A 20,334-nucleotide genomic window follows, 5' to 3' on the forward strand; every position below is an offset into this window, starting at 1 on the left:
TTCTGAATGCACTTGGGCACACAAATCATCAAGATCCATTTCTGACAGCTCGCTTTATAATTGTCTACAAATCATGTGCCACATGTACTTGATGGGAGATGCTGGAAGCCATAGTAAAAGGTTTAGGCCACATAGGCTGCTCACAGTAGCATACATTCAGCCTGTTGTTGTCATGTTCAAAAATCGGTTTCTGGGTCATTTTTGAGAAATGGCTGTACCACTGGTGATATGACCATATCAATGTAATGTCAAGTTGTTAATACACCTGGAATGAAGACTAGAGTGATCTGGCTGCTGTATATTATCCTACCCTAAGAAATATTCTCAGGAATGGCACTGGCCTGATGTTTTCCCATGAAGACTTTTTCATCATGTTGACTAATGTAGTCTCAAATAAATTTCCAGCTATAATTGCATCCAATGTAAAAGCGGGTCTCATTGCTGAAAAGTGAACACCTCCATTCCAGCCTCCATTGTGGTCTTGCTCTCTGCTTTTAGAGTTGTAGCATGAGGTCAATGGAACTCCTGTGGCTGGACATCTGGCTTGCAACCCAGTGTCATGTAAACGCATACTTATTGTTTGTGTAGACACTGTTTGATGCCTTACACTTCATGCGTGACATTTAATTTCACTTGTAGCACAGAATAGATCAATTGTGGAATTATTAGTATAACAGGGGACAATTTTAAACGCAACCAACAGAACACAAGGCATCATGTTGCTTTTGATATTATTAGCAGCCGGCATGTGCTAGCATACTACTATGACTTGCAGCATTTCTTGATTATTTGCATGTCCAAGTCCATTCAACGTAGCAGAACATACTGTACCTCAGACAAGTATTGATAACCTCACTGATAGTATGCCAAGGTGTGTTTGTGTATTTCTGCACATGGTGCTCATACTCCATACTGAATAAATTGAGATGTTTTGAAAATTTTGGTTAGATTTTTTCGTCCTTTGCATATCATTAACATGTTTTCCAGACTGTAATTTCCATAAGTTGACTTTTTCCTTCTTGATGTTGCAATTTCTATGATGAGGAGTGTATACAGCATATACTTTTGTATCTATTTACTTGCTGGTATGCAAATTCAGGAGCATAACTCAAACCTCCTTGGCCCTAATGTAGTTTGTTTAATAGTGCATTGACCTATCATGCATTACCGTATTTTTATTACTGGTATCTTCCTCATGGCAAAATGAAAATTAGGCCCCCACATGCACCAGAGGCTGGTTGTAACTGCCACATATACACCATCCAAAACCATCCCCCATATGTATATAACAATAGGTTTAAATAGGAACTTATTATTCGGTCCACATAATAGTCACAAACGATTGCTTCTAGCGTCAATTTGCAATATGGTTGGCTTCTGCTGGGTCATTGGGTTGCAATATTTTGTTTGGTCCTTGGCCCAGCAGCACTTTCCCTGGTACCCAGTGGGCCAGTCCAACCGTATATGCAAGCACGACTAGTACAACATAAGAGCACTTGGCTACTTGGACATTGTCCTAAGATGTAACGTTTTTGCATGCAATTGCATAAAATTATTGCAGTTAATGTAAATTGGCCGTAATTATTATTTTGTTTGACTTGAAAGTATATGCGTTCACTAGAGTTCCAAGAGTTAATTGATATTACAATTATTTTAATGAATAGTTAAAAACAAATGATAGAAATTGAATAAAAAATACAACAGCAATTCCGGCCACACTAGATTTATTACTTACTGTAATGCCTCTATGGTATGGTGGCTGAACGATCCATAAAATTACTAATATTGATCTAAATCGCAGACACAATTGTTACATGATGTACATCTATTCATAAACTGGTATAAATTAAAAATGTTACTTAGTTAATCGTGTTTATACAGTGTGAACGCATTATATTCAGAAATGCCATTTATGCAATTGTTTGTCCTTGTAATTGTTAGTCTTGTATTGAATTTTCCTCGCACAGTATGGCAAGTCTAACATCTGCTTTGCCTCTTATTTGCTGCACCATAGGAGCCTGACACATCTGAAGAGAAGAGTGCCAATATCACAGATGAGCATGATTCCACAACGGTATCCATTCCCTCTTGCCTGCTTAACATGGCTCCTTATCATTTCTCTGTATTACCTTTTTAGTGACACAGACCTAATCATTTCTATTTCCTATTTTTCCTTTATTCCTTTGTACTATGAGCAGAATGAAGGATGTATCAGGACTACCTCAACTTACAATTATTCTCTTACAGGGTCTCCCATAGCAAAAGAAATGGAAATATGTCCTAGCGGGCCAGTCTGTAAAATGGTTTTGCAAACTACACAATCACGATAGTCACATTTAGGATGGCTTGAAAATAATCAGAAATTGGGTACTTTTTATTACCGAATAAATCAGGAACATGCATTCGCTCCGAGCACCCCTCTGCTTGTTATTGCATATAGTTTCCCTTCTGCAAATATCCCTAAACTTTGCTAGAAACTAAAAAATAAAATATGGCAGAAAGGATCTGGATATGTTTAACGTAAAAATCCATGTTTGCATGCCATTTTGCTTCTTTTACTTGTATAGGCTTAAAGTCTAAGATAATTATGTTTTTAGCCCCTTCAAGACCTTGATATTTTTCATTTTTTTCTTCTTCCCAGAGCCACAATTTTTTTATTTTTTCGTCCCCATAGCCATATGAGAACTTGTATTTTATGGGGCGATTTTCACTTTTAAATGAAATCATTCATTTTATCATGTGATACACTGGAATGTGGGAAAAAAATTCCAAGTGCGTTGAAATTGCAAAAACAAATATAATTCCACAATTGTTTTTTGGTTTTTTATTTATTATGTTCACTATATGGTAAAACTGATCTGACAATAAGAGTCTCCAGGTCAGTACTATTATGCAGATTCCAAACATGTATAGTGCTTTTGTGGGAGTTTTATAACTAACGGTAAGTGGTAAAAAAAAGTGATTAAATTTGTAGAAAATTTTTTTGCTTTTGCAACATTTTACATAATCTATAACATTTTCACTTTTTGGGATATGGGGCTGTGTGAGGGATTATTTTTTGCGCCCTGAGCAAACATTCTTACTGATACCATTTTGGGGTAGATATGATGTTTTGATTGCCCCTTATTGGATTTTATTGCAAAAAAACCCCTTAATTCTGGCATTTCAATTCCTTTTCTTATTACATCATTTACCGTTTAAATTAATTTATTTTATATTTTAATATATCGGCTTTTTCTGAACTGTGGCGACACCAAATATGTGCATTTTTTATTTTTAATAGGGCTAAAGAGGGGCAATTTGAACTTTTTAATTTTTTTTATCTTCAAAAATACTGCATCAGCACTGCTATGTATAGTGAAAATCACAATCTCCCATAAACGCCAGCTAAACGATGGCTTTCACAAGAGAAACTTTCCCAAGCCTGGAAACCTCTTTAATGCAAGCATGTATGCAAAAATGCACCCCGACCACAAAAGTTTCCCCACATCCTTTCTTTTCAGTTACACTTCCCAAGAAATTCACAGAATTAAGAGTCGAAAGTTTATGTCACAAGAATTCTGTATGAAGTCTACAGCATATGACGCTTGGAAATATGAGCAATGATGATTGCAAAATGGATAAAAAAAATTGATTGCATAAAAGTTCAAGCAGAGTTTAATTTGAGGACACTGTAGAAGGATTTCTCATTGCATGTGCTGCCACTGTTACTGAAACTAAAGAGGTTTTATCATGATTCAATATTAATGTTTCTAGTAGATCAGGAAAAATATAACTAGTTATGAATTGTAGTAATGTAAAAAAAATGTTCCTTTGTCCCGATATTGCTGTTCCATCCAGAAAATGTCAGTACAAAAGATGCCACAAAAATGCTGGATTAGTGCTTCAAAAATTGCTGGCACTCAAAAATGTTGAAGAAGTCCTGTGGAAAGGATAAGATGAAAATGAAATAGATCCTTTAAGAAAAAACATTTGACATTTCCTGAAGTGTCTTCCTCTTCTGATTTACTCACTTGAAAAAAAGATATTTGGGTTGACTCCTCAAGACTAGCGTAGCGCATAATCACGTTATACCAGCCTTGCAGTAGTAAAAAGGACTAATTTCATTAAGAGGCGTACTCCAGGTACTGGAGCAGCCATTCCGGCATACAAAATTCGGAAAGAATTGCAGCATAGGTGCAGAGAAGACAGAGAACTATATTTTTCCATCTTCTCCATTGTATGAGTTGGTGGATGTTGACATCCGAGTGCACATGCACCCACAGACTTGTATAGGTACACATGATCTGATCATTGGATTCACCAGCAGCATGCTGCGACTGTTGAAAATAAATCGCAGATCTGCCCTTCCCCATAGAATAACACTGAGCAGAGTGCTAACTGATAAAACATCAGACAGAACTCGGCCATGTTATATGACCTTCTGACTGCGCCATTAGTGAGATTTGAAGTAACTAACTCATAACTGTGCAAGAATGAGATGACTCTGTGCTGTACATAGGCTGTACAATGATCTCTGCATTCTCCAGACTAAAAGAATTGGAAAACTTGTCATCATAAGGGGACACATTATGTGTTTTTCTGAAAGCGAATCAACCGATTATCAAGGGATGCCACAACAAAAATATGACAAAAATACGTAGACATAAGAGCATTTCTTAAAATAATTGAACTGAAAACTATTTTGCATGATCTGAAAAAAATTTAATAACAAGACACCTTTAATTTGACTCATGAAAAGTCTCGAGAATGACTGAATTGTAGTCTCACTTGAAAACTGAACTTAGTTATGCTCTTAATTCAAATGGTATGATCATGATTGTAGGATCCCCGCTGAATCCTAGGTATATTTATTTATATCTATAACATTGCTGCTCTTTCCTTTAACTAAAAAATCGTAAAAATTGTAAAAATGAAAAAAAAATGCATATAGATTCTATGTAGATTTTATTTGTTTCTTCAAGGGTTGTGCGGCCGACATAAGACCAGAAATTATACAGGGAGGAAAACAGTTTGGGCTTTCCAAAAACAGCCACATTGCACTTGCATTTGATGATACCAAAGTGAAAAACAGGTAAGTCTTATTCCCTGTTGGCTTGATTTTACAAGTTGTCCACAATGTCTGCTGTGTATATATAAGGATTTTCATCATCTTGTCCATTCAAGTGAAAGGGACTAAGCTGCAAAATTGTAACACGAACATTTTTATTTAATGCGTTTTTTTGCTTTCCAGTGTTTTTTTAACACTTTATTGTTGCAGCTTATCAATAGAGCTTGAGCTTCGCACTACAGCCGAATCTAGCTTGATCTTCTACATGGCACGGATCAATCATGCTGACTTTGCCACAATTCAGATTAAAGATGGAATGGCACACTTTAGATATGACCTTGGAAGTGGAGACACTACCACAATGGTTCCGAAGAAAGTGAATGATGGGGAGTGGCACAAGGTAGACTTTATCAAATTATACTATTATATGTGATTATAGTATTTATAGACATGCCCATAAAAAATGCTCATTGCAAGGATAATTCCACCCAAAGTAGTATGACATGTCAAAAAGTTCACATTGGTGGAGTCTGTGAGCTTGGACTTCCAACATTTTCTCAGTTACAATACCGACATTTTCATCATTCTAAAACCTGGCAGAACATTCTAAGCTTTTTTAAAGAAAATACAAGAAGTTTTAAAGTTATAACCTATCTGTAAGATAGATGATAACATGCTTGTGTAGGCTGTCCTACCGATCCTGAAATTGGGATTCGGTAGATCACTGTTTAAATGGAGTAAAGGTCCATGGGGCTAACACAGATAGCTTAACGCTCCACTCAATTGACAATGTATGGAATGGTGATGTATAGGTTTGCCATCTCTATTCAATGTGTAAGGCATTTGTATGAAATCCGTATTAATACATCAGCACTAAAAAAATGTGCAAGTCCAAATATGGCTTCTTATATTACAAATTGCAATATATCTGTTAAAATCAGATGCTATATGGATGATCTAATAGGGATCCAATTTTTGCACACTCATAGACTTAAATGGGTGAGACTTATCCAAAATACGGAATAGACTAGTTAGCATGAAAAAAAATGGCAGCATGCAAATTTTGTCCATATGAAAAAAAAATTCATTAGAACAGCTCAGTTTAACATTAGTGCTAGTGTTCTCCATTTTTTCTAATTAATAAAACCCGGATTAAAAATATGGTTGTTTGATTGGTTGGAACCTAACAGGTGAATTCATACAATTCTCCTACTGGGGACAACAACCTTTGGCTGTGCCACCTGAACTGGGTCTGCTACGTCATACAGAAATCTACAGAAGCTTTGAGGCTGTGTGCCCACGTAGCGTTTTTTAAGCGTTTCCGCTGCTTTTTTAAATGCGCGATTCTGCCGTGGAAACGCTTAAAAAAAGCATTCCATGCATTTTTAATAGAAAACGCACATGTTGTGCCAATGTTACGTTTTTTACCGCTGCAGAATCGCTTAGCAGTAAAAAATGCAGCATGTTAATTAATTTTGCGGAATCACCCGCGATTCCCCATACCATCAATTATATTGGCAAAAACGCTTAGGAAAACGCATGCAAAAACACTTGACAAACGGGTGTGCGATTCTGCTCAGGTTTATTCTGCATGAGAATCGCTACGTGGGCACATAGCATGAAAGTGCAGATGCTAATACTCATGGCCTAACACTCCTTGAGCACTAGGTAACCAACAAATGACAGGACAGAAGAGGTAAAAAACCACTTCTATCTTTTCTCTAAGCTCCTTGCAGTATCCGATTGCTGGGAACTTGACCTGCTCCTGTAAAATTGCAGGATCAGAAGCTTTATCCCACTGTAATTCTAAAATGGCACAAAATTAATGTACAGGATCAAGGGCCGTAAATTTATTGAGCTTTGTAGTTATGAGTTTAAAGACAAAAAGTATACAACACATTAAGTAGGAAAGCATTGACCATAATTCTCTAATCAAGCCACATTTGCCTTCTGTAAGTCGATGATAGGTGAAAATATCCAACACTTGGAATCACACTTTCGCAGACAATAACCTGCTGCTAGCCATGACAAATGATCATTTATGCATAATTATTAAGCAATTATTAGCTGAAATGCTCAAAGTCAGTCTCTTCTCCTGACTTTTATTATATTTTATGGCCTGCTCAAATGTGACATGTGTTAAAGGGACATGAAGAATATTCTGGAGAGTATTTCTGAAAAGGTTACATTGTTTTATGTCATTAGCCGTCTGATTCATACGCTTTGGTCTGGTGGTTGCCAATTTACTACTTTGCATTACATAAAAATAGAATTTGAAGGTTGCAAAAAGGTGATATGTAATAGAGTCTACCATTCCCCTTGTCTAAATGAGGTGATTCCACAATGGTTTTACAAAGAAACCATTTAAGCAGAATAACATAAGTGACACGCTTCCAATATTTTTGATGAATAACTTTCCCAGGGAATTAAAATGAAGCATGTTTATTCTTTTTTTTATAGCAACACATTTCATTAAGCTGAATCTCCTCTTAGTTTGTATGAAGGATGAACAAGACTAGAAATGGTGTAAATTATGAATGTGCTCTCGTGATTATTATCCTGTAGCCTGCTTTATCCGTTAGCATTAGGCTTTGTTCACACAGGCAATAAAATAGGGAGAGAGAATTGAACAGTCCTTTCTTTCATCAGTTTCATCAGTTTCGCAATTTATGTGCAGCATGGTAAAATAATAGCCATGTGAAATCTGTTCTCTGTCCTCCCAATTTATGAATCAGCTTACCCTAATAAATATTAAGTAAAAGGAAAGTATAGAAAGATAAGACTCCAAGATCATGTAAGAAATTCTCTGTAAAAAGGAAATTATTTTAAATTAAATCTAATTTGTTTAAAAAGTCATCTATCTGCTATCAAATTTGTTTTTCTCCTAGATAAATATATTCAGAACCAAACAGACAGGATATCTCTTTGTTGATGGAATTGGAAATAGTACAAACAGTCCAAAGAAAGCAGACATACTGGATGTGGTGGGCATGCTGTACGTTGGCGGACTGCCTATTAATTATACTACCAAGAGGATTGGCCCGGTAAGAGCAAAGTCTGACTTTATATTTCCTTTGTGTTTTAGTATGCATGTTGTGGGTTAGATTAGTTTTATTACCTTTTTAGCTGTGAATGTGGGAGTGACATGTTGAGAATACATTAGTCTCTTGCTATTATGTACCATTTGTTTGACAAGCTGCATTTTCCTTTTTAATGGCTTGCACCAACAAAAGGTGAAGTGGACTAGAATTTGCTATTTCGTAGGCTATTGCGACTCTAATAATATTTTGTAAGATGTAATTTTTTTTCTACATAAAGTTTGCTTTAAAATAATGTTTCCTACATGATTTTCTCTGTTAGTATCTGCGTATTGTGGTTATTTTCATTAATAATGTCCTAAAAACAATTTACATATTAAGAATTATTCATTTCATTTTGTGTGAATAAATTCACTGAAGACAAAGTCACATTTTCAACTTCTAACTGAAAAATGCTTTACTTACTGAACTGGGATTAAATCAGCAGTTTACTGCATTAGACTGTACAGACCCATACAGTCTCCATCATACATCTCATCCTTGTATGAACATACACTTATGTATGAAAATAGGAAAACCTTCTATCTAGAGCCATCCATTAAAGTTCGCTACCCTATATGGTGACCATTTAATTAGCATTTTCCATAAGATTTAAAAGACTTCCAAAACCAGAGTTTTCTCTAAAAGGAAAAGACATCAGGCAAGTTTTATAGGGTTCTTTCACACATTTGTGAAGAATACTGCACTGATTGGCTAAGTGAAAGGTCTTTGGGAGGTTTAGGGAGCACACTCCCCCTTTTGGAAGCCCCCAAGCTAGCAATAGGAGAATTAAGGCCCCATCTCACATAGCGAGATCGCTAGCGAGATTGCTGATGCGTCACTGATTTTTGTGACGCAACAGTGATCTCGCCTGCGATCTCGCTACATGTGACACATAGCAGTGACTGCCCCCCCACTGGATATCGCTGATCATGCTCAAATGTCCTGGGCCATTGTTTCATTGTCAGCGTTCCGCTGGCCAGCATGCATCGCTGTGTTTGACGCCGACGAGCGTCCTCAGTGGCGACGCAGAACTCAGGGATGCAGGCTGGAATCGTTCAGAATAGCTGCTGTGTGACAACGCACCAGCGATCCTTACCAGGTTGCATCATTGTCGGGAATCGCTGGTGCGTCGTTGAAGAGATCTGCCTGTTTGGCAGCTTACTAGCGACCATGTAGTGATGCACCAGCAATCCCTACCAGGTCGTATCGTTGTCTGGATCGCTGATGCATCGCTATGTAAAACGGGACCCTTAGAGAAAATCAGCCTCATTGTGTAATGAATGGGTGGTTACTTCTCAATTGGGCAGCCACAATCCAAGTCCGCTGACCATCGGCATAGTTTAGAAAAAAAAAGGAGAAAATAATTCATAGGCTGGGTATGAATAAAAAAAATTCTATTTTTATTTCATTCCATTAAAAGGGAGAGGTATTGTCCAGACAGGTTAAAAAGAATCCAACATTCTAACACATTTCTGACTTTAGCCCATATTCTTGACATATGAGGCTTACATGTCAGATAACATTTAATGAAAAAAATATGTCGATGAGCTTTCCTCCAAGAAGAAAAAACTGCCTCTGAAGTGCCACTTATTGACCTAACAAGTTTTGCAATATAATTTTTAGCCAATCCAATGTTTTCTTTAAAATGAGAAGATTGAGATGGTTGTATCACTGTTCTATCCCCTTATCAGTGCAGTGAAGGAGACTAAAGTTGGCAGATGGAGGTCTGGGAATACTGTTTCACCTTATACAAACTGCCAAGCTTGTACAGGCAAATTTTCTTACAGGCTTGGAAGTGTGCGCTATGAAAAAGGTAAGTCTCAGTTTGCCAGTCTCCACTAGAAATACAGCAAAAAAGGCAGAGATGCTTACCTGCCAATGCCTCCAAACAAATGCACTATTGAATTTTTGGAGGATTTTTAAGTCCTCTTTTTGTGCTATTGCTGTTTAGTGTTAGGGACTTGTAAACGTGAGGATCCGTGATGAGGATTACAAGTTTACGTATTTTGGCCAAAATATCAACTAATACGTCACATTTTTTAATGTGTTTTTTGCACTTTTTTATTCGGGGTGCAGTTGGGCCCATTTCGTCTTGTAAACTGTGGTGTCTGTTCACATGGGATGCATCTTGATAGCGCTGGGCTGCCCACCTGATCTAATAGAAGTGCATAACTAATAGGCTGTTAACCTGGATGCTGTGCATTGGCATAGTGTGAACAGTGCCACATGCAAGTTTTTATTGTGCATTTATATACCAAGCAGCCGCCCCCTCCATGGATTGGTAGGATGTGAGCGGTTGTCTCAACCGTATTCTTGCACCTGTGTTGCCGCCTTCTTAACTCTATGGGTCTACTGCATCCTGATGCACAAACCACAAAAATACTCACCCACGATCCGAAGCAGTCCACGAGTGTGTCCCACGACGATCTTGGGTAGAGAACTGCAGCATCAGATGATGCTGCCGTTCTCTACGGGCTGCAGGAATCCAATGACGGAAGGTAGGTATCCTTCCGCACTGTATTCCTCCGCCACTTAAAAAAAAAAAAGTCCCTAGTCTCACTTTATGCCATTGCTGTGTGGGAATTTCCCACGCAGCAATGGCATAAAGTGAGACTAGGGACTTTTTTTTTTTTAAGTGGCGGAGGAATACAGTGCGGAAGGATACCTACCTTCCGTCATTGGATTCCTGCAGCCCGTAGAGAACGGCAGCATCATCTGATGCTGCAGTTCTCTACCCAAGATCGTCGTGGGACACACTCGTGGACTGCTTCGGATCGTGGGTGAGTATTTTTGTGGTTTGTTATGTTAATATTTATTCCGGAAAAGACAATGGCTTCGGGGAACAATGTGACAAGTATTGGTAAGTATGTTACTCTATGTTATATGTACTGTATGTCTATGTATGTATTGTATGAATGTATTGTAAGTAGTATGTATGTAGTATATATGTGGTATGTATGTAGCATGTAGTATGTATGTAGTATGTATGTAGCATGCAGTATGTATGTAGCATGCATGTAGTATGTATGTAGTATGTATGTAGCATGTAGTATGTATGTAGTATGTATGTAGCATGCATGTAGTATATATGTAGTATGTATGTAGCATGTAGTATGTATGTAGCATGCATGTAGTATATATGTAGTATGTATCATGTAGTATGTATGTAGCATGCATGTAGTATATATGTAGTTTGTAGCATGTAGTATGTATGTATGTAGCATGCATGTAGTATGTATGTAGCATGCATGTAGTATGTATGTGGTATGTATGTAGCATGTAGTATGTATGTAGCATGCATGTAGTATATATGTGTTATGTATGTAGCATGTAGCATGCATGTAGTATGTATGTAGTATGTATGTAGTATATATGTGGTATGTATGTAGCATGTAGTATGTATGTAGCATGCAGTATGTATGTAGCATGCATGTAGTATATATGTAGTATGTATGTAGTATATATGTAGTATGTATGTTGCATGTAGTATTTATGTAGTATGAATGTAGCATGTATGTAGTATGTAGTATGAATGTAAAATGTATGTAGTATGCATGTTGTATGTATGTAGCATGTAATTTTTTTTTTTTTTTTTTTACATTTAACACATTAGCCGGATGATGGGACTACTACTGTCCCATCATTGGCTAATGTGTCAATCACTGTCATGGTAGCAGGCATCGCCCGATGGGACTTGTAGTCCCATCGGACGATGCCTGCACAGACCCCCGAAGCCTGCACAGACCACCGGCAGGCCGGCACAGCCCCCCGGCAGGCCGGCACAGCCCCCCGGCAGGCCGGCACAGCCCCCCGGAGCCTGCACAGCCCCCCGGCAGGCCGGCACAGCCCCCCGGCAGGCCGGCACAGCCCCCCGGAGCCTGCACAGCCCCCCGGCAGGCCGGCACAGCCCCCCGGCAGGCCGGCACAGCCCACCGGAGCCTGCACAGACCACCGGCAGGCCGGCACAGCCCCCCGGCAGGCCGGCACAGACCACCGGAGCCTGCACAGACCCCCTGGCAGGCCGGCACAGCCCCCCGAAAGGCCCGTACAGACCCCAGAGAGGCTGTACAAGGGCAGGAAAGGGTTTTTCTTATTCCGATACCGGAAGTCCCATAGACTTGAATGGGACTTCCGGTATCGGAATCGGCGATACCGATACTTTTTTTAAAGATCGGCCGATCCCATCCGATACGATACTTTGAAGTATCGGACGGTATCGCTCAACTCTATCTATGAACCATTTAGCATCATTGTGTTATAATCTTACTGAACACTATGTGACTCAATGTGAACCTACTTTTCTTCTTGATGCATTTTTTACTTGCCTGGCTCTTTGATGTCTCAGCAGTCTGGTTAAACAACATAAACAGTAAAAGACCATTTTAATTCAGGAACATTGTTTTTACACCTTTTACCTTTTAAATTTATTGACAAAAGTTTAAGAAATATACAGTAGCATTAACTTGAGCATTGTGCTTTTTCTTTTGCTCCAGGTTCTTCACAGTATTGATGGCTGCATCCGGAACTTTAGAATGGTAGAAGGAAATACAGACTTTAATAACCCCACCTCAAGCTTTAATGTTGGCTCGTGCTTTGCTAATCCACAGAAAGGAACATATTTTGATGGATCAGGGTTTGCAAAGACAGGTAAATGTTTTGAGTGATGGTATATCTCTAAGATAACATTAACAAAAGATTGCTGGGATTTTTGAACTCTAGAGTCCCCAACCAATCTTGAAATGAAGGGGTTGCAAGACAGGCTTCAGTGCTGCAACCATGTTACAGATTCCTGGTCACCCACTGTCGTGAGAATTTACCCAATGTATTGGGGCTGGTGGTAGTTCCCTGTACAGCCAGGTGACCAGGTAATCCACTGTGCAGGAAAAAAATGCAAGTAGGACTCAGAGCTGGAGCAGTGATATTGTCTCTTCAATGTCAGGATTGGTGGTTCTTTAAAAGGTCAAGAGGTCACAAAGGGTAATACTTTATTCAGGTTTCAATACATAATACATTTTAAGCCACCAGCACAAGCAAGACGATAAGAGGTAACCTAATGTTTAATGTTCAGAAATATATTTTTCATAATCTTAAAATGTAGAACAATGACATCTTATGGTGTATCAGGGCCAAGAATAGCCAGGATATAAAACTAAAATTTTTTTACAGCCATATAAGCCATTTGTGTTTCAGTATCAGAAAAGTAAATGCAGTCACTTTTTCTTAACTTATTGTCAGATTCTAACTAAATAATGAACGTGTAGTTTGGAAGATTGAAGTGGTTCCAACCTTTGTTTTACATCTTGAAGTTTTATTCCAAAACACATTGCCACAATTCTGTGCACTTTTAGTGTGTATTTCTACTTGGTAATGCTTACAATATATTATTATGTTTTACCATTGTGTCTGTTGTATAACTATCTGATATGATGCATTTGTGTATTTCAGTGGGAGCTTTTAAAGTCGGCACAGATCTGCTAGTAGAACTAGAATTCCGTACAACAAGGAGTAATGGTGTTCTTATTGGAATCAGTGGCAAAAAGATGGATGGACTGGGAATTGAACTGGTGGATGGTCAGGTAAGTGACTTGTATCTTTACTGACATATGGGCTGGCTATAATGTATGATCCTGGACATGAAATTAGATCTAACTCCTCTGCTGAAATAGAATTCCATCTTTACATAGTACAGAATACTAGAGAATAATTCCCTCCTGAGATATAGACTGCAAACAATGGCAGCACTCCATCCATGTATGTGCAACTTTTTGACGCTTCAAACTCTGTGAGCCATTCTGAAGCCATAGGATGAGAAAGGCTCACAGCCAAAATATTGCACATACATGGGTAAACACAGATTACAGTTTTTTCACTATCACACTATAGCAGCACACTATCTGGAGTGCTGCCATTTTTTGCCAGATGTATATGGAGGATAATGGGTTGATACCATGAGGCTTTCATCCATTTGCTATATCAGTTTTACACAGTGTTCCTTTCATTCTTTTGAGCATACCTGTAGAAGATAAATATATAGATTTAAATTAAGGAAGTTAACCTCATCTCCCATGTATGTATTTAGAGAACACACACATTATATACATATATTGTATTTATATTTTAAATATATGTTTTATATATACAAACAAAAGAATAAAGCTGTACATTGTAAGTGCTAACATGTATGCAAACTTTGAACAGGTAAAATTTGAACTGCATCATTGCTATATAGCATGAACTTATAAAAGTAAAGACACTTGGAGCATAAATTGGCCAATTCATGAGAGCCCATCAGCCACGACATAAATACATATACAGCTATGTGAAAGTGTTTGCCCCTTCCTGATTTCCTATTCTTTTGCAAGTTTGTCACATTTAAATGTTTCAGATCACCAAAAAATGTCAATATTGGACAAAGATATCACAAATAAACACAAAATGTAATTTTTAAATGAAGATCTTTATTATCAAGGTATTAAAAGAAAAAGTAATTCAAACCTCCAAGGCCCTGTGTGAAAAATTGATCCCCCCTTAAAACATTAATTATCTGTGGTTTATGACATCTTTCGAATGCCGAGTTGAAATTCCCTAAACTCATGCAGACCTGATTACTGCCACACCAGTTCTCAATGAGGAAATCACTTAAATGAGACCTGCCTGACAAAGTGAAGTAGAACAAAAGCTCCTCAAAAGCTAGAAATCATACCATGAAATTCTAGAACAAATGAGAAACAAAGTAATTGAGATCTATCAGTCTGGAAAAAGTTATAAACCAATTCTCAAGCTTTGGGATTGCAGCGAAACACAGCCAGAGCCATTATTCACAAATGATGAAAACATGGAACAGTGATGAACCTTCCCAGGAGTGGCTGACTGACCAAAATTACCCCAAAAGCACAGTGCTGACTCATCCAAGCAGTTACAAAAGTTCCCATAATGACATTAAAAGAATTGCAGGCTTTAGTTGCCTCAGTTAAGTTAAGGTCAGTGTTTATTACTCCACCATAAGAAAGAGACTGGGCAAAAGTGTCTGGCATGGCAGAGTTCCAAGACAAAAACCACCACTGAGCAATAAGAGCATAAAGTTCTGTCTCAGAAAACATTTTGGTGATTCCCAAGACTTTTGGGAGAATACTCTTTGGACTGATGAGACAAAAGTTGAACATTTTGGAAGGTGTATGTCCCATTACATGTGGCATAGAAGTAGCACATCATTTAAGAAAAAGAACATCGTACCAACAGTAAAATATGGTGGTGACAATGTGATGGTCTTGGGCTTTATTTGTGGTTTCAGGACCTTGAAGACATGCTGTGGTAAATGGAACCATTAATTCAACTGTCTACCAAAAAATCCTGAGGGGGAACATCTGGTCATCTGTTTGTAACCTCAAGCTGAAGCATACTTGGGTTATGCAGCAGGACAATGATTCAAAACACACCAGCAAGTCCACCTCTGAATGGCTGAAGAAAAAGAAAGCTAAAACTTAATCCGAATGCAATGCTGTAGCATGACCTTAAATAGGCTGTCCATGTTCAGAAAGCCTCCAATGTGGCTGATATACAACAATTCTGCAAAAATGAGTGGTCCAAAATTCTTCCTGAGCATTGTAAAAGACTCATTGCCATTTATCGCAAATGCTTGATTGCAGTTGTTTCTCCTAAAGGTGGCCCTACCAGTTATCAGTTTTAGGTGGCAATCCCTTTTTCACACAAGGCTCTGTGTCTAATATGTAAATTTGTTTGCTGATCTGAATCATTTAATTGTGACAAACATGGAAAATAATAGAAAATCAGAAAGGAGGCAAACAGTTTTTCACACAACTGCATATATAGACATATATAGAACATAAGTTTGAATGCCCAACATATTAGCTAGATTGTTTTGTACCCTCTTGCAAAAATCTTCTTGAAACATCAACTTCTGTTCTTCAGCATATATTTGAGCTGGCTACATTCCAAAGATTTTGTATTGTCAAAAAAGTTTGGACTTACATTACTTTTCAATGATTGACCAATTGCCACTTCTGTTGATGTATTTCCTGGGTTTTTGAACTCAGGATGTAAAAAATCAGCTGATAGCCAGACCAGATTTAATTTCAAAAGGGATATTGATAAGGAGAGATTTTTAGTATTTTATAAAGCCAATGGTTTAATACACAATATTCATTTTGCACAATAGATTCATTTTTCATTTAGATTCAAGTAGAATAAAGAGTACCGTCAGAATTTGAGTAAGCTAGGAGTCATGTCTGTTTAGTTAGACAACACATTTGGTTATAATCATCATGCCATTTTTTTCTGACATTTTGATTTTCCTTTAGCTCCTTTTCCATGCTGATAATGGAGCTGGCCGTTTCACAGCAGTTTATGATCCTGAGGTACCAGGTAGCTTGTGTAATGGACAATGGCACAAAGTTATGGCAAATAAAATAAAGCATCGTTTAGAGATGATTGTTGATGACAACAAAGTAGAAGCTGCAAGTCCAAATGCTGCATCCACATCTACAGACACCAATGATCCAGTCTTTGTAGGAGGATATCCCGGTAAGTCCATTTGATCTGTCAGATTATTCTAGCGCTTATATATAGAATGATCACATAACAGTTTTTTTCCATTGGGCAAATGATCAAAAAATCACTCAAGTTTATTCAATCCAAATTACCAACCAGTAAGTTGAATCCTGCTGGTAGGTCTCTGACAGGTAGGATCTGAGCAGGTCGGTGAAGTCATGAATGAGCTTAATGTGAACCTTTCAGCAAATTTCACAAGTTTAATTGGACACAAAATGTAATAGTGGCTGCTGAGCAGAAAAACAACTTTTTTAAAAAAATGTTTGCCTCTCCATTGTGAAGAAATAGGTAAAGTATTTGGATCCTAATATGTTCAATTTATTTAAAAGAGGTTTCCCTACCTCTTCTTCCTTTTCCAGTGGTTCAATTGTTTTTGTTCCATATAAAACTATTTGTATTTTTCATCCCATCCCACATTGAGCATGCCATATACTGTATGGTAATACATTGCTTTACATGCACCTGATTAAAGAGCGATTCCTGGAATTAAGATTTTTTATCCTATGGACTTAGTGATCACTGGAGTTCTCACCATTAGGATACATAGCGTTCCTAAACATTTGGCTGTGGAACCCGGAAACTGTGTTCTGCAGAGGCAAGTCTTGAATAGAGCAGTGGTGTATATGGTTGACTTCCTCTCCATTCATTGTCTATGAGACTGCGGGAGAAAACAAATTATAATACTTGGCTATTTACAGCAGTCCCATACATACACAATGGTTAAGCATGGGTATATCTTCTCTATTCATGAGAGAGCTCCACATAGCATGGTCTCCAAGTTCGAAAGTCCTTGAAATCATTAGTAGTCCCACCGGTCAGCCCTCCTAGGATAAGTAAATGATCTCCTATCCTATGGATAAAGAATAACTTTCAATTCTAAGAATAACTTGTTATTTTATCAGCATTAGTATTAATAAGAAAAGCTGTATTGGTGTGCTAGTATCAAGGACACTGATTAGTAGCCATTGTAGCACTACACAGTTAGCTGGAAGGGGTTAAGCACAGTTGTTTCAAAATCAAGTTTCTTACTTGTACTAATGCTTACAATTTATCCAGAGGCATGTTTAGGAATATAATACCATACAGTATAGATCCATGCCACTGGTTAATGTACCTAATTGTACTAACAGGTTATTATAAGCACAGTAAGCCCAGAGCTATAATGGAAAAATGCTATCATGAAAATCTAAGGAAAAAAACTTATTAGATTCATTATTAGAACTAGCTAATTGTCAAAAACAAATAACATTGAAAATGCAGAAATCTTGGGAAAGAAAAGAATATATAAAATTTTGTGGCCTTAGGAAATGGTGTCTTAGCTTCTGTGGATTCCATTTACCTATGAATGGTCCGCCAAACTTGTAGTTAGTGAAAAATAAGGATGAATGAACTCATGGAGATCAACATCCAACACTGCGGAGACACCATCACATGTTTCTCAGCGCAGTGATTCTAGAGCAATGCCCCCATCCCATATGGGAAATATGTAAAAACATACACCAGCCGCGGAGACACCATCACATGTTTCTCAACGCAAGCAATGACTAGCCAGGTCTTTCCCTGGGAAGGAACAACCACTGGAAGGGCAGTCTCCAATGAAGAAAACCACTTATGCCAAAACATGGTATCCATCCACAGACAGCTGTTTCGGGGTATTGCCCCTCATCAGTGTGGAGTAGGAAACTGGCTAGTAGGAGCAATGCCTAGTAAAAGACTGTGAAAAATGAGGATGAATGAACTCATGGAGATCAACATCCAACACTGCGGAGACACCATCACATGTTTCTCAACGCAGTGAGTCTAGAGCAATGCTCCCATCCCTAACTTGTAGTTAGGGCACAATGCACACAACATAATTGTTTTTAAGGCGCTTCCACACCTCAAGCTTTTGCATTGCAGCCAAGTACCGGGGAAAAAATTGCTTTCAATTGAAGATATACAGTGGGTATGGAAAGTATTCAGACCCCTTTAAATTTTTCACTCTTTATTTCATTGCATCCATTTGGTAAATTCAGAAAAGTTCATTTTTATCATTAATGTACACTCTGCACCCCATCTTGACTGAAAAAACAGAAATGTAGAAATTTTTCCAAATGTATTAAAAAAGAAAAACTGAAATATCACATGGTCATAAGTATTCAGACACTTTGCTCAAACACTCATATTTAAGTCACATGCTGTCCATTTCCTTGTGATCCTCCTTGAGATGGCTCTACCCCTTCATTGGAGTCCAGCTGTGTTAAATTAAACTAAGAGGATTTGATTTGTAAAGGCACACACCTGTCTATATAAGACCTCACAGCTCATAGTGCTTGTCAGACAAAATGAGAATCATGAGGTCAAAGGAACTGGCCAAGGAGCTCAGAGACAAAATTGTGGCAAGGCACACATCTGGCCAAGGTTACAAAAGAATTTCTGCAGTACTCAAAGTTCCTAAGACCACAGTGGCTTCCATAATCCTTAAATAGAAGAAGTTTAGAATCACCAGAAGTCATCCTACGCCTGGCTGTCCAGCCAAACTGAGCAATCATGGGAGAAGAGCCTTGGTGAAAGAGGTAAAGAGAAATATCAAGATCACTGTGGCTGAGCTCCACAGATGCAGTAGCAAGACGGGAGAAAGTTCCACAAAGTCAACTATCACTGCAGCCCTCCACCAGTCAGGCCTTTATGGCAGAGTTGTCTGACGGAAGCTTCTCCTCAGTGCAAGACATATGAAGCCCGCATAGAGTTTGCTAAAAAACACATAAAGAACTCCCTGACTATGAGAAATAAGATTCTATGGTCTGATGAGATGAAGATAGAATTTTTTGGTGATAATTCTAAGTGGTATGTGTGGAGAAAACCAGGCACTGCTCATCACCTGCCCAATACAATCCCAACAGTGAAAGATGGTGGTGGCAACAACATGCTATGGGGGTGTTTTTCAGCTGCAGGGACAGGAAGGCTGGTTGTAATTGAAGGAAACATGAATGTGGCCAAGACAATGACTCTAAGCACACAGATAAAATAACAAAGGAGTGGCTTCAGAACAACTCTGTGACCATTCTTGACTGGCCCAGACAGAGCTCTTACCTAAACCCAATTGATTATCTCTCGCGAGACCTGAAATGGCTGTCCACCAATGTTCACCATCCAACCTGATGGAACTGAAGACGATCTGCAAGGAAGAATGGCAGAGGATCCCCAAATCCAGGTGTGAAAAACTTGTATCATTCTCAAGAAGACTCATGGCTGTACTAGCTCAAAACAGTGCTTCTACTCAATACGGAGCAAAAGGTCTGAATACTAATGACCATGTGATATTTCAGTTTTCAATTTTTAATAAATATGCAGAAATTTCTACATTTGTTTTTTTTCAGTCAAAATGGGGTGCAGATTATACATTAACAAGAAAAAAAGATGAAACTTTTTTGAATTTACCAAAATGGCTGCCATGAAACAAAGAGTGAAAAATTTAAAAGGGTCTGAATACTTTCCGTACCCACTGTAGAGAACCTCATGAGAACATAGACATATATAGGTATAGTAGGACTGCATAAACATGTATGGGTGTCTTATTTTAACTCCTTACAACACAGGCTTTATGGCAATATTAAAGGAAACTTGGTGATCACTTGTAATAACACACTTCCCTAA

The 20,334-nt window shown here is 38.1% G+C and overlaps 1 protein-coding gene across 2 annotated transcripts in view; it reads left to right on the forward strand.

The window, feature by feature from the left end:
- LAMA2 (laminin subunit alpha 2) overlaps nt 1-20,334 on the forward strand; it is a 1,313,887-nt gene that overhangs the window by 1,292,784 nt on the left and 769 nt on the right. For both annotated transcript variants that reach the window (XM_073575794.1, XM_073575795.1), the window contains 7 exons: nt 2,015-2,074; nt 4,965-5,074; nt 5,261-5,450; nt 7,939-8,094; nt 12,624-12,777; nt 13,576-13,706; nt 16,449-16,671. In XM_073575794.1, coding sequence (XP_073431895.1) covers nt 2,015-2,074; nt 4,965-5,074; nt 5,261-5,450; nt 7,939-8,094; nt 12,624-12,777; nt 13,576-13,706; nt 16,449-16,671 — 1,024 coding nt within the window. The remainder of the gene's footprint in view (nt 1-2,014; nt 2,075-4,964; nt 5,075-5,260; nt 5,451-7,938; nt 8,095-12,623; nt 12,778-13,575; nt 13,707-16,448; nt 16,672-20,334) is intronic.

This window comes from Dendrobates tinctorius, unplaced genomic scaffold, assembly GCF_039654945.1.
Source record: "Dendrobates tinctorius isolate UK_male_01 unplaced genomic scaffold, ASM3965494v1 ptg000046l, whole genome shotgun sequence".
In the NCBI taxonomy this organism is placed as follows: Eukaryota; Metazoa; Chordata; class Amphibia; order Anura; family Dendrobatidae; genus Dendrobates; species Dendrobates tinctorius.